The sequence below is a fragment of the Chrysemys picta genome, chromosome 1 (genome assembly GCF_011386835.1).
Source record: "Chrysemys picta bellii isolate R12L10 chromosome 1, ASM1138683v2, whole genome shotgun sequence".
In the NCBI taxonomy this organism is placed as follows: Eukaryota; Metazoa; Chordata; order Testudines; family Emydidae; genus Chrysemys; species Chrysemys picta.
In genome coordinates this window covers 11,908,363-11,920,851 of record NC_088791.1, presented here as the reverse complement: position 1 = coordinate 11,920,851, position 12,489 = coordinate 11,908,363, and the positions used below count along the sequence as shown (strand labels likewise).

Genomic DNA, 12,489 nt, shown 5'->3' with positions numbered 1-12,489 from the left:
TAAGATCATGTCAAGAATGATACCCTTATTGCAGCATCTAGAACTAAACTCCAGTCTAGTAAAGGACAGCTAGATCCCAGAGGAGGAAGGAGTGGAGATGCCAATGAATGAACTGGAATGAGAGTGGGCAAACCAGCACCATGCACCCATTTAGAAGCTTGCACAGTAGAGGAGTTCAGAGGCACTCGAATGGGGCCAGAGAGAAATATTAAATTTCAACAACACAGTTGCTTAGTTCAGTCTGGATTTGGGATTTTCCTGGGCTTCCAAGGGTCCCAAGAAGCAAGAGATTGAACAGTGAGTTAATTTTAGGTGCTTTTAATAGAAGGGAGGGCGCTGGTAGTAAACTGTAACTAAGTTTAGCTCAAAGACAGCAGCATAATTAAAATAATCAAAGGTTGCTCCCTGGATTAATAAGCGACAAGAAGCGAACAACAATAAAGAGAAGAAGAAGAATTCGACTAACTTGTCCAGGCAGCTGCGTGGGCACCTCTTGGGGCATACAGACTGGCAGGACAGCAGAAGAAGAAGCCACATGCTCGTCAAAGCTGTTGATGCGAGGTTTTTTGGTGGGCTCTGGGCTTGCTAGAGGGGTAACACTATTACGTCTCATGAGCGGGTTAGGTCCCTTCTTTGCTTCCTAAATTAAAGCGAGACAAAGACAAAAAGGAAGAAGGCGAAAGTTATGAAAAAAAAGCAATTTTAAATTCTCCTCTATTTCCCCACCCCAAAAAAACCCCATCTACATATATGGTGTGTGTTTGATGCATTAATGTCCCTGATCACCAAGTGCAACACAAAGGTCAGGAGAGCCGTTCCAAGGGAAAAAACCCTACATTCTGAACCCTTCTGGTTCTACGCACACAGAAAAGGCCACGACTTGCAGTGATAGTTGACTAGAACAGGAAGGTTCTTCTGTCTCCTTCTCAAGATCTTTCCCTCAGACCCAAACAGATAGGCAAAAGGAGAGCACAAAAGCAAGAAGCACAGGAGGGAGCTAGTCTAGCTAGCCGATGAGAGCGACTGATTCGGCAATTGGACAGAGCAGCCAGGGAAGTTCCACTGCAAAGGGCTTATGCTCACCTGCTTCCTGGAACTGCCCACAATTCCCGGGTGAAAGGGAGTGACAGTTACCCTTGCAGCATATTAGGAGAACAACCAGAGCAATTTGTGCTTGTCTAGCTTTATTTTCTCACCACAGCCTAGCTCTTGTTATTGCTGCAGAACCCATTGCTACAATACAGCAGCTGTCAAAGGATTCAAAAGCTCTTGATCTACGCTACCCAGCCAGGAATTGCTTCACCCATCGCCGATCAAGCAGCCACCTCTAGGCGGAAAAGGCTGACTTCTGGCAACACTACGATGCAGTTTAGGACAGGAAGTGAAGAAGAAAGAAATAGCCACCTGAAAGGGGGACAGTTTAAATTGGATCTATGAGCACAGCACCCCCGAACACTGTGCTGGAGCATAGCTTCAGTGCCCACACCGTGGAAGTATGCCATCTCCTAAATCATCAGCACCACTGCTCGTAGCACCTACGTGTTCCTATCCATGTACTGACCAGGCTTAACTCTGCTTAACTTATAAGGCCACAGCACCAGCTGTTACACCACAGCACATTCATCTCACTCCCCAAAGGAGACTGCCAACATTTTCCCTTCCTCTCCCCTAGCCCTCCACAAGCATAGAGCGCACTCACCCCTTCTGCTTAACAAGGAATGTGGCCTGATGGCTCTGTCCCTAACTACGGTACCCTGCCTCCTCCTCAGGCATTTATCAGTCTAGGCTCATTGGCTGTCAGAGGGCCTGATCCAAAGCCCGATGAAAGTCTGTCCATTGACTTCGGTGGGCTTGGGATCAAGCCCCTAGCATGTAGGGGAAGCACCTGAAGGCAGGTGGGGGGGAGGGGGTCAGGGTCTTTAATTTCTGAAGCCTCCTAATCTGCCTGCAACACCTGGAGCCGGTTCTAAAATGGCTGCTCATGGTGCCCAGCCAAGCGATCCCCCACCCCCTCTTGAAGTCCTTGTTGCCGGCTAACATTAGGAGGAAGGAGAGAGAGTGACTGAAAGATCTAAAGCAAAGCACAACTCACCTCTGTCTGGTCTCTGTGTGTGTTCACCGCTTCGACGTTCAGACAAATGGACTCCACTCGGCAACCTGCAGTGAGGAGCGAGAGACTGTCAGCAATTTATGGTTCCTCATTACTTTAGGGTAGAGCCCAAAGGCTTCAGTCAGGCTCAGGGACCCACTGTGCTAGGCAGTGCACAGACACACAGGAAGAGAGCCCCAGTCCTGCCCACAAGAGCCTACAATCTATCCTGAACCGAGGTGTAACCATCAGCAAACACTTCACCCAACCGCGCGAGCCAGCACGTCAAGGAAAAACGTTCCACTTACCATAGGCCACAGGTGTCAGCTTCAGCACCGTGTGAAGGGGGCATTTCAGGTAGGGCATTTCAGCTGGAAGAACAGCAAACAAGGGAGGGAGGTTAGTGACAGCACAGGTGGCAGAATCCATTCTGCAAATGTGTTTGCATATGTATGGACTGACTCTACCCTTCTGTAGAGGCCGGTGGGAGCTCCCCTCCCCGTGTATAACTTAGCACACTGCCGAGGTCACCCAAAGCACAGGTAAAACAAGTGTCCACCCAGGGCTCCACTCTACAGCTGGCCCAACACCCCTGGCTAGTTCCAATCTCCCACTTCAGCAGCAGGATCGGACTGGGAGACTAAATGCCCTCTCCTCGGTAACTCCTCAGGCCAACCCTGGAGCTCACTTGGCGGTGCCAGCGTTCCAACAGGTGTTCAGAGGAATGACACTGCAGCAGCCCAGAAGCATAGGAGAGGACCTACACTCTCAGTGACCAGCCCACCTCATGATACAGCAGCGGCTCAGGGTGGTGCAATTCCACTTAAAATACTGCGAGCGTCATATGGCCCACTCTTTGCAGACACAGAACTATGCAGACACAGCAGCACCCCCAACACCAGCCAACTTTGAGAACTCCTTGGATGAGTGTGCAAGGAGTCCCTTTCTCTCTGAGCTTCTGTAAAATACCCCCATCCGCCTTCCCCTTGCAACCCAATATAGAACAGCCAGAAACAACATGGGACCCAACTGCCTCCCGCTAAGTCTGCCGGGGTGGGCGTCACATACCCGCGCTCTTGTCTAGGAAATAAGCCAGAAGGCACCGCATCGCAGCCTGGTGACAGATCACAAGGACGTTCTCCTGCCTCTCCAGCTCCATGATGACTGGCTCCAGGCGCTGCACCAGATCTTGGTAGGACTGCAAAATAAACAGAGCGAGAGATAAATTCACAGAGCACAGTCAGGAGTTACAGGGAGTCAAAAAGCAAAGCCACCGTTTTGGTCCATCTTTAAACCAAGTGAAACCCACAAAACTCCTGGAGTTTGGAGCTGTATCCATGACTTACAGGACAAGCTGGAACACTGTTGAAGTGATGCTTTACGTGGGGTTGGTAACAAGAGGAGTTTCCTTCTCCTACTGGATTCTTTTAAACTGGACATATATTCACAACCCCCCTCTCCTACTACACAGAAGAATCACCGCCACCATTTGAGATCCACCCAACCTTTCCACAATGCCAGCGAGAGTTTGCCTGGAGGGTGTGCCCTTCTGCTGAAGCAGATCTGTTCTGAACCATGCACATCTCTCAGCTCAAAAATGAATTTAGCGTTGGTGAAAGGTTCTAAATCAATCAGCCTTACAGACTGAGGTCTTCCGTCTAGTCAGAGTACAGGAGGCAGAGGCAATGCGAGATCTCCCACACCGCCAACCTGTTTTAACTCTGAATGATAGGGACCACCCTCTACAAATCAGGAGGTACTTTTGGCTCAGTGGAACATCTGGACCTTGGCTTCTCCGCAGAGACTGCCAGCAAGGGTGCCAACCATGGTGGCCATGGAATTGACTTTAAGTCACAAGTAACATGGATTTGAACTTGTGGCAAAAGGCTCTATGGCCCATTAGCCAACCCTTCCAAGTAATTTCAGCAGTTCTCTAAAATGAACACACCACAACTCATGATAGAACACTAAACACAAAGTCACTTCTCTGCTCTGGTACTGGGAGGAGAAAGAACCGCAGCAACAGACAGAATTCTGCTTTCATATCTGCACTGGAAACCAGAAAGGTTTATTAAGCTATATGGAGTTTTTGAGGATATTAATATCTGTTTCAGAAGCTCGTTTTTCTAGAAGAGCCATAAACTCTGGAGGACTGGCCTACAGAAACACCAGTGTACAGAAACAAGAGTGGTAGCTGGTGGGAATTTTAGCCCCTACGGTCAATATTACGCACATCACTATTCCATAACTTAGAAATCCACAAGCCTGTATTTTTCCAGGAGCTGGTGGATATTCCTCAGACATCTTTGTCTTTATTCCATAGCACTGAACTAAACTCCCATGTCAATGGACACACATCACTTCATCACCCCCTAAAAATGCACCATCAGCTCACTCCCCCAGCCAGCAGAGAGCGCTGGAGAGATGCTACCATCAGCCTCAGGAGGGTGCCTGAGGGCAGGGGAGTAAAGAGAACTCCTTTGGGATGAAAGATGCTATTTTACATTAAATATAGGGCCAGATTCAGATACCTTTACTCAGGTTAAGTAGCACCTTATGCCTTGAGCGGTCTTCATGAAATCAACGGGACCATCCATCAATTTGACTAAAGTATCAGAACCAGCCCGTAATAATTTGACAAGTGCCCAAAAGGGGTCAGCACTCACATCTAGTTACCACTTTGACTCAAAGTACTCCGAGATCCTAGACTGACCCATTTCTTTTCTGCCCTCTAGGCTGGATGCAGAGCAGAAGGGTATATGGGGATGATAGGAAAGTATGCGGCATTTTAGACCAGTCACGTCCCAGAGGGTTTCTCTGCAGACATACCTCTCCAGAAGGGTAGCGGTAATAGTATTTGTCCTGATCGCGTAAAGCAAATTCCTCCGGGTGCTTCTCCTTGATCTCTTCGTAAGTCATCTCTTCGCATACACCCTGCGGGAACAAGACATCCCTCGAGGTTATTTACTGGGCTCCAGACAACAGAGCTGCAGGTGCCAACCAATGCAGGTACCAGGAAGCCTTACGGCAAACCCTTTTCATGCACATAGAGAATAACCTGCACTTGAGCCCCCCAGAATTCAGCTGTGCAGTGACCCTACGTGGCTGCAATTTTAAACCAGTAGGTTAGAGACAAAAGCTAACAAGCAATTTGGCAGCACCGCATGCGCTACCAAAACCAGGCTGGCAAACAATATTGCCTCTTTATGTCTCTGGAGAGGTTTGACGTCACTGCTTGGGAAACGTCAGCACTGGCCGTCAGAGCAAGGCACTGAGTCAGCTTCCCCCCACTCAACACTTCCACAGCACCTCAGTCCTGGCCCTCCCCTTCCCATGCTCGCTATTACAGCACCAGGCCTCTCCTGGACAAAACACAGCCGCGCTGACCAGGTCACAGTGTGTTGGAGTGGGCAAACCTTGTTTCCACTGTGACATTTGGGCAGAGGTGGAAGGCCAGTGCCCTCACCGCTCTGCTCACCCAGACAGTGAGAGTCAGCAATTAGTAACCCAGTTAAGATGCTTACGGCATCGATTTCGTTGAGCGCCTTCCACTGTTCATAGGGCAGCTTGAGGGCTTCTGCCGTTTGGATTGTCCTCTTGAGTTGGCTGGTCCAGATTTTGAGATCCTTCAGGTTCTGCTCCTCAACAAATTTGTTCAATGCAATGGCAAACTAAAGGAGATAAAACAAAGAGTGTGGTTATTGAACTTCCGCTACCCAGGGCTTCCAGATGGTCCTGCTTACCTCGGATTTCAGAGGTGCTCATTTAGGTGCCAGTAGTGCACTGAAATGTTGCCAATTCAGAAGACACATTCAGGCCAACACCAAGTATATATATCTGATGCCACCTTGTCTCATACACGGCATATTACACAACCAGGGACTTGCTCCCCCCTGCCCAAATACAAGAGGGATATTGTTCTCCTACCTTCTTGCCCCTATTGGAGAGTCCAGAGTCGCCTCCAATCTTCCCTTTGAGGTTGAATTCGCTCTCGCCGTGTCGACACAGATAAATGGTGCGGGGCTGGACATGGATGTTCATTAGGTAATAGACAATCCTGCTCTGGATGTGATCCTGGACCCTGTTCACCAGGAACCTCCGGCCAACATCAATCACTTTGATCAGAGACACGTCCCTGTGGAAACCATGGCAAGGAGCAGTGGAAACATGAAGCAAAGGCAACTCTCGAGAATAAATGTCAAGGGATATAATCCCCATGTTAAAAGGATTTGCTGCAGGGGTATTTCATGGTAGCTTTAAGACTTTTCTTTGAAATCACTGCTACATTGAGACTGGCCAGATAATCTCCATTTTCCTTGTTCCGTTAAAAAAAGATTAAATAAGATTCTTCTGACTCCAGGCCCACGGCTGGTAGCTAGCACAAGCCTCCATTGTAGGAGAGATCTGGGATGAGGCAGTGTCCCCCATGTGGCTTTCACACCTCAGGACAGTTGGGATTGACACCACACATTGAATGACTGACTACACTGAAACCCTGAAGGCCCAGAGAAAGCCACCTGCTGCCCCACACCCATGCCAGGTGCAGAAAGTCACGGGATGATGGAGGAGTTACTCATGGTAAAAAAGTGTTCCCAAATGGAGAAGCAGAGGAGATAAATATGCAGCACTGCAGACTAAAACTGGCTCTATCCAGAGTCACTTAGGGTGGCCAGGGCCTCCTGGGTGTCTGCTCTGGCTGGAGAGTTGATTACGGTAGGGGCCCGCTCCCTCCCAGGGCTCGCAACATTACAGAGCTTTGATGGGATGATGTCAAAAGGTTCAGAGAAGCACCCTACATCTCAGCTGCCCCTCCAAAGTTCTTGGGTCTGGAAACCAGCCTGAAAGCCTCAAGAAATCAGCGCACGCTGCTTCTGGTCGGCCCAGAAATCGCATGTAAAAGTTACCGCAGGATGCTCTGGTACTCTGGCTCCAGGCTGGAGCCACAAGGCATAAAGGACGGTGAAAAAGCCAGATCTTTTTGGCCCTCCAATAGATGCTTGAGTTTAATGAGAGTTTGGGACTCACTCTTATTTTATTCTAATAAATTCACTTTTTCAAACAGAAACTGAAATACAGATCTATATTTTATTACCCTTTTCTTCCAAGACAAAACACCTTCAAGCCAAGCTATTTCAAAGCAAAACCCCTTACCTGTCATAGTTATCTGGGTCAAGCGGCTGGTAGCTGGCCTGGTAACAATTGATTCTCTTCATAAAGTCTTCCATGGCATCGGTTGAGTTGCAGTCCCTATAATCTGGGCTGGACAATTTAACTTCCTGCAGCAACACAGAAAACAAATCAATGCGTCATCAGACAGCTTTCTGGGCAGACAAAAGCTAGCGCCTCAGGTCAACGACAGTGCGAACACGATGTGTCATGGAACAGTCAGGCTGGTCTAATATCAGGTGTCAAAGCTCTTCCAAGAGTCAGGTACAAAGAGTCCACTTACAGGTGGAATTCTGAAGTTATAAAAGAAGTAAAGTAAGAACGAATGGTAAGTGTAAGATGGGTAAACACATGGCTGCAATGCGTAGCTTGGGTTACCATTTCCTCTCCGAATCAAAGGTTACCTAGCTCAAGGGTTTCTCAGTGATTTAGCCTCAACATTTAGTTGCCAAGAAAAGAGAAGTTAGTCCAGTGACGGTCTCAGCTCCCTGAGTCAGCTGAGCACACCCACACCAAGGGAAAAAAAATACACCATCCAACTACTTGTAAGAGAACCAGTGAGGTCTACGTGGTTAGAGTGGAACATGGGAAGCAAGTGACCTTAGGCAAGATAGTTGTACAGCACGTAGCAGAATGGGGATCTTGTCCATGAATACCTACTGCATTAGAAATACACCTGTACCCCGATAGAACGTGACCCGATAGAACACGAATTCGGATATAACGCGGTAAAGCAGCGGGGAGCCCCGGCCCTTTTAAGCGCCACCCAAGCCCTGCTGCTTTACCACGTTATATCCGAATTCGTGTAGAGCCCCAGGCCCTTTAAATCCCCACCCGAGCCCGGCTGATGGAGCTCTGGCAGTGATTTAAAGGGACCGGGGCTCCCCGCAGCGGCTGGAGCACCGGGCCCTTTAAATCACCGCCGGGGAAGCCGGTCCAGTCCGGCACGGTGTACCGGCTCTTGCCAGTAGGCCGTACCAGACCGTACCCGATATAACACAGTCTCACCTATAAGGCGGTGAGATTTTTTGGCTCCCGAGGACCGCGTTATATCGGGGTAGAGGTGTAATTTAATTGTTTTGTGCCTCAGTTTCCCCATCTGTGTAATGGAGGTAATAGTACTTTACTTCCTCCCACTGGCATCATTAATTAGCATCTGTGAATTGCTTTAGGATCTCTAGATGACACATGCTGTAAGGCCACAATGTTATCATCCAACATTTACTCTAAGTTTCTAATACTGCAGCACCAAGCTTAGGCATTGCAGCTAACAGTGGTGGTGTTGCAATTACATCAACACGCTGACCCTACAATGGCTTACACGTATTAGTAATATGGACACCAATGCAACAACTCATGCAAGTCAAGTTAAGTGTGTGCAGAACTGTTTGCAGGATCAGGGCCTTTTGTCATTGATGTTATTATTATAATTTATTTTCTTAGGGTACGTCTTCACTTACCGGAGGGTCCGGCGGTAAGTAATCGATGTTCTGGGATCGATTTATCACGTCTGGTTAAGACGCGATAAATCGATCCCGGATCGATCCCGGAAGTGCTCGCCGTCGACGCCGGTACTCCAGCTCGCCGAGAGGAGTACGCGGCATCGACGGGGGAGCCTTCCTGCCGCGTCTGGACCCGCGGTAAATTCGGACTAAGGTACTTCGAATTCACTATTAACGTAGCTGAATTTGCGTACCTTAGTCCGAAGTGGGGGCTTAGTGGGGACCAGGCCTTATATTGCATCTGAGCACTAACACACTGTTAATCTGTAACGTCCGGTGAAGCAGAAACTTACACACAATTTTATCTCCAAGCACGTACTTATGCATTAACTAACTTGAAGGGAAGTTATTGATTTGTGTAAAATAAGGTGTAAGCTATCCACAGAGATAAGAAGGGAAATAACCAAATCAAGGATAGACAGAGAGAAATCTGGTCAGCTCCAAGGTTTTTCTTTCAGTTCTTTTGGGGGCCTGCCCATGGAGGCCAAACTCCCATTGAACTTCACAGGAACTGTGCTTGTATAAGGGTGACAAGATGGACCCCATTCAAGTGTAGGATGTTCCCAGGTGCACCCTTATCTGTCTGAATGTAACTCAAAGCTGTGTAGTTGCTAGTATCATTAAGGGAATTCTATGGAAAGGGGAAGAATGAGTCAGCTTCCTATGTGGTAACACCAGACAGCAATACAAGACAAACCCGTGCCATAAAACCTTGTCACCTAGGGACAAGCACCATTTGAACTCTGGGCATCAAGCCAATGGAGTTTGAGGTGCTGTAAAATGACTTGGAATGTTGTGATGTAGAACTGGAGATAAGATTGGCGGTTGGAAGAGTGTCTGGTAACAGGTTAGCAGGGAAAGTGAATTTTCATTAAAGAAATAAAAAAAGCCCCTCTCTGCTCTGGCCAACCCTAAGGCAGGGGGTTACCTCTTCTGACACATGCACAGGCAGGGCAGGGCACCAAAAAGACAGCTTCTCAAGAAGGAAGTTGCATGCCATTAATGTTTCTTCCCTAGCTAAGACTTCATCTAGCAGGGAAAAAAGTGTGTAGTGAGGCCCGGTTACTGTCTTTTCTTGTGCATCTGTTTAATAGCAGACCTTGAGCAAAGTTTTCAAAAAGCACAGAAGTGACTTAGGAGCCTAAGTCCCATTGACTTGCACTGATATTTAGGCTTCAAGGTCATTTTTGAAAACGGGATTTATACTCCAGTCACTTAAGCACTTTTGAAAAAATTGCCCCTCGTTATGAAGTTATATTGTGACAAAGTGGGAATATTTTGTAATATTTTGTATGAGTCATGTGAGCCTCGGTTTCCCCCATACTTTGGATTGCTACCAAGTGGTGGGAAAAGGATTACAGTTTGCTCTCAGGGCAGACTACAAAATACAGATGTGTGTCACCCCTGTCTGGGTGGAACAATTAGCGTCATTAAGAAACTGGCTGAAACTAGCTCAGATCAACAAGGGGTCCAGAGACATAATGCAAGCTCCAGTGACTCATAACTTGAGTCTCACCAGCAGGAAGCTCCAGCCAGGGGGTTGTGAACTCAGGATGGTCCTGCCTGGAGAACAAAGGACAGACATGACCAACAGGGAATAAGAGATGGCTTCTGGAAGAGGCTCGGGCCCCTCTCACCTTGGAATGGACTAAGGAAGGAAGTCAGGGAGAGACAGAGCTTGAAAATGGAGTTCCCCACAGCTTGGCTGGTGAATTGTGTCTTGACCAGAATGGACTACGCTTTAACCTTCGTTTCTCTGTGCTAACCTGAGGACTTCCAATGCTGCGTTCCACTTGACCAATAAACTCTACTCTGTTTTGAAAATGCTGTTGGGGGATGATGCTGCAAATACCGGTTGGGGTGCAGTAGTCCTTGAAGAGAACACACGTCTCTACCAGGAGTCTACCTCAGTTGGATTTGCTGAGCAGCGCAGGGCTGCTGGAGCCCAGCAGCTCAGTCATGGAGGCCGTGAAGCAGCGTGGCCTACCCTGAAGGAAGAGTGAGACCCCCATGGTGGGGAGGGGGGTGTCCTGGCACCTTGCAGGGCTTCCTCCAAGAGACTCTTCAAAAGCTGGGGTGTGGCACAGATCCTGTTATTAAAAGAACGGGGACTGGGGAGCTCAGAAAAGATTGCAAGTGATGGCTGTATTCAAATGCTTTTGCCTAGTCCTGAAGGGGCTGGTGCCAGACAGTCTTTACACACTTTCTGCCCAGAGAGAGGTAAAAACTAAAAATCCTCAGCTGCCGCTGAAGTACAATAAGCTGATCACCAGCTAGGGTCAGATACAATCTGTGCAAATGCAGGATTTAGAAATAGATAATAGCTTTCCATTCTCACCATAACATTGGTGGCAACCACGGATGGGTCATTGCAAACAGATTCAATGAAGAACACCTGGAAGACAAAGCAAACACCGGTTGAAGACTGGCAGTGAAACATAGGGAGTTTATTGCATCCAGCCTGATGTCTGCTCTAACCACTCCATGCAATTCTGAGTAGAATGTTTCAAAAATATTTCCTAATCCACCCTATGGCAGAAAGTTTCCCCTCTCACCAGCTCATCTATTTTATTCTCCTTGGCTTGGAGATCTTAGTGGGGAGTTGGGTGGAAATGTTCTTTATGTTTGGTTCCCACTAACCTGGGCTCTGGAAACCCAAGGTCAATTCCCTGCTCCGCCACAGACTTCCTGTGTGACCTTGGGCATGTCACGTAGCCCCAGATCCTCAAAGGTATTGAGACTCCTCACTCCCAAGTTAGGCAACTAAATACCTTTGAGGACCTGGGCCTAAGTGTCTCTGTGCCTCTGTTTTCCCATCTGTAAAACAGCACTTCCCCACCTCAAAGGGGTGTTGTGAGGCCTAAGAGATACTCAGAGACTATGGTAACGCAGGCCATATAAGTACCTTAGATAGATAAAAGTCTGGTGTATACTGACCTTGAACCCATTTTCTTTGGCAAAGTTTAAGACCATTCCTCTTCTCTCCCTTGTTGTATTGGTAGCATCAAAAACCTATACAATAAAAATGCCAGGGAGGTCACCTTCAGGGGACATTTAAATAGTTCTCGGGGGAGGGGGAGAATTGTTTGACAATATATTTGCTGAGGTTTAGAATCAGAAAAAGGAAGTAATAAATTCATCACTTAAGGCAGTTTTCAGTTATAAGCCTTTGATTCTTAGAACAAAAACATGGCAGTAAAAACCTCCAGAAGGCAAGTAAGGGAGCAAAAGGGATCCCGTGGATTTAATGGCATGTGCAAGGAAGGATGGTCTTAAGGCACTGAAGTTGTGGGTTCAGTTCCTGGCTCTCCCACCACAAGCTTCCTTTGTAGCCTTGGGGAAGTTACTTAATTCTTCAGCCTCTTTTCAGCCCTGCAAGCAGCAGGTAGAATACTCATAGGGAGGCTGTGAGGAAGGCTTCGTTCATGTTTGTGAGGTACTGTGGTGATGGGACCAATCTGAAGTCCTATAATGATGGGAACGGCCTCTTCCCCAAGGCGCTGTTCCAGTGTGTAGAACACAGGCTGCAGGATGCAGTTTCACTGGGGGACTGTCTCAGCACACACTGACAGTATTTTGAGGATGGAAAGAGGCCTCTTGTTTCAACTAGCAGCCCCCCATCTGAACTTACCGCGATCTGGCCACCTTCCGCCGACAGGTACAATTTGACGTCTCTCAAGGCAGCTAAGGCACATTGTCTGCAGCAGAGGAAGAAAGAGATGTTTCTTCAGT

General features: G+C 48.0%; 1 protein-coding gene across 15 annotated transcripts in view; it reads right to left on the bottom strand.

Moving 5' to 3' along the window:
- The window catches only part of PFKFB3 (6-phosphofructo-2-kinase/fructose-2,6-biphosphatase 3), a 76,389-nt gene that overhangs the window by 8,861 nt on the left and 55,039 nt on the right, over positions 1–12,489 (bottom strand). For 12 of the 15 annotated variants that reach the window (XM_065596070.1, XM_065596019.1, XM_065595971.1 and 9 more), the window contains exons 4-14: positions 12,389–12,455; positions 11,695–11,769; positions 11,096–11,152; positions 7,241–7,365; positions 6,017–6,224; positions 5,614–5,760; positions 4,919–5,023; positions 3,158–3,287; positions 2,398–2,460; positions 2,093–2,157; positions 467–640 (exon numbers count right to left, since the gene is read on the bottom strand). In XM_065596070.1, coding sequence (XP_065452142.1) covers positions 467–640; positions 2,093–2,157; positions 2,398–2,460; positions 3,158–3,287; positions 4,919–5,023; positions 5,614–5,760; positions 6,017–6,224; positions 7,241–7,365; positions 11,096–11,152; positions 11,695–11,769; positions 12,389–12,455 — 1,216 coding nt within the window. The remainder of the gene's footprint in view (positions 1–466; positions 641–2,092; positions 2,158–2,397; positions 2,461–3,157; positions 3,288–4,918; positions 5,024–5,613; positions 5,761–6,016; positions 6,225–7,240; positions 7,366–11,095; positions 11,153–11,694; positions 11,770–12,388; positions 12,456–12,489) is intronic. The other 3 variants (XM_065596324.1, XM_065596285.1, XM_042859479.2) reach the window with 1 other exon arrangement.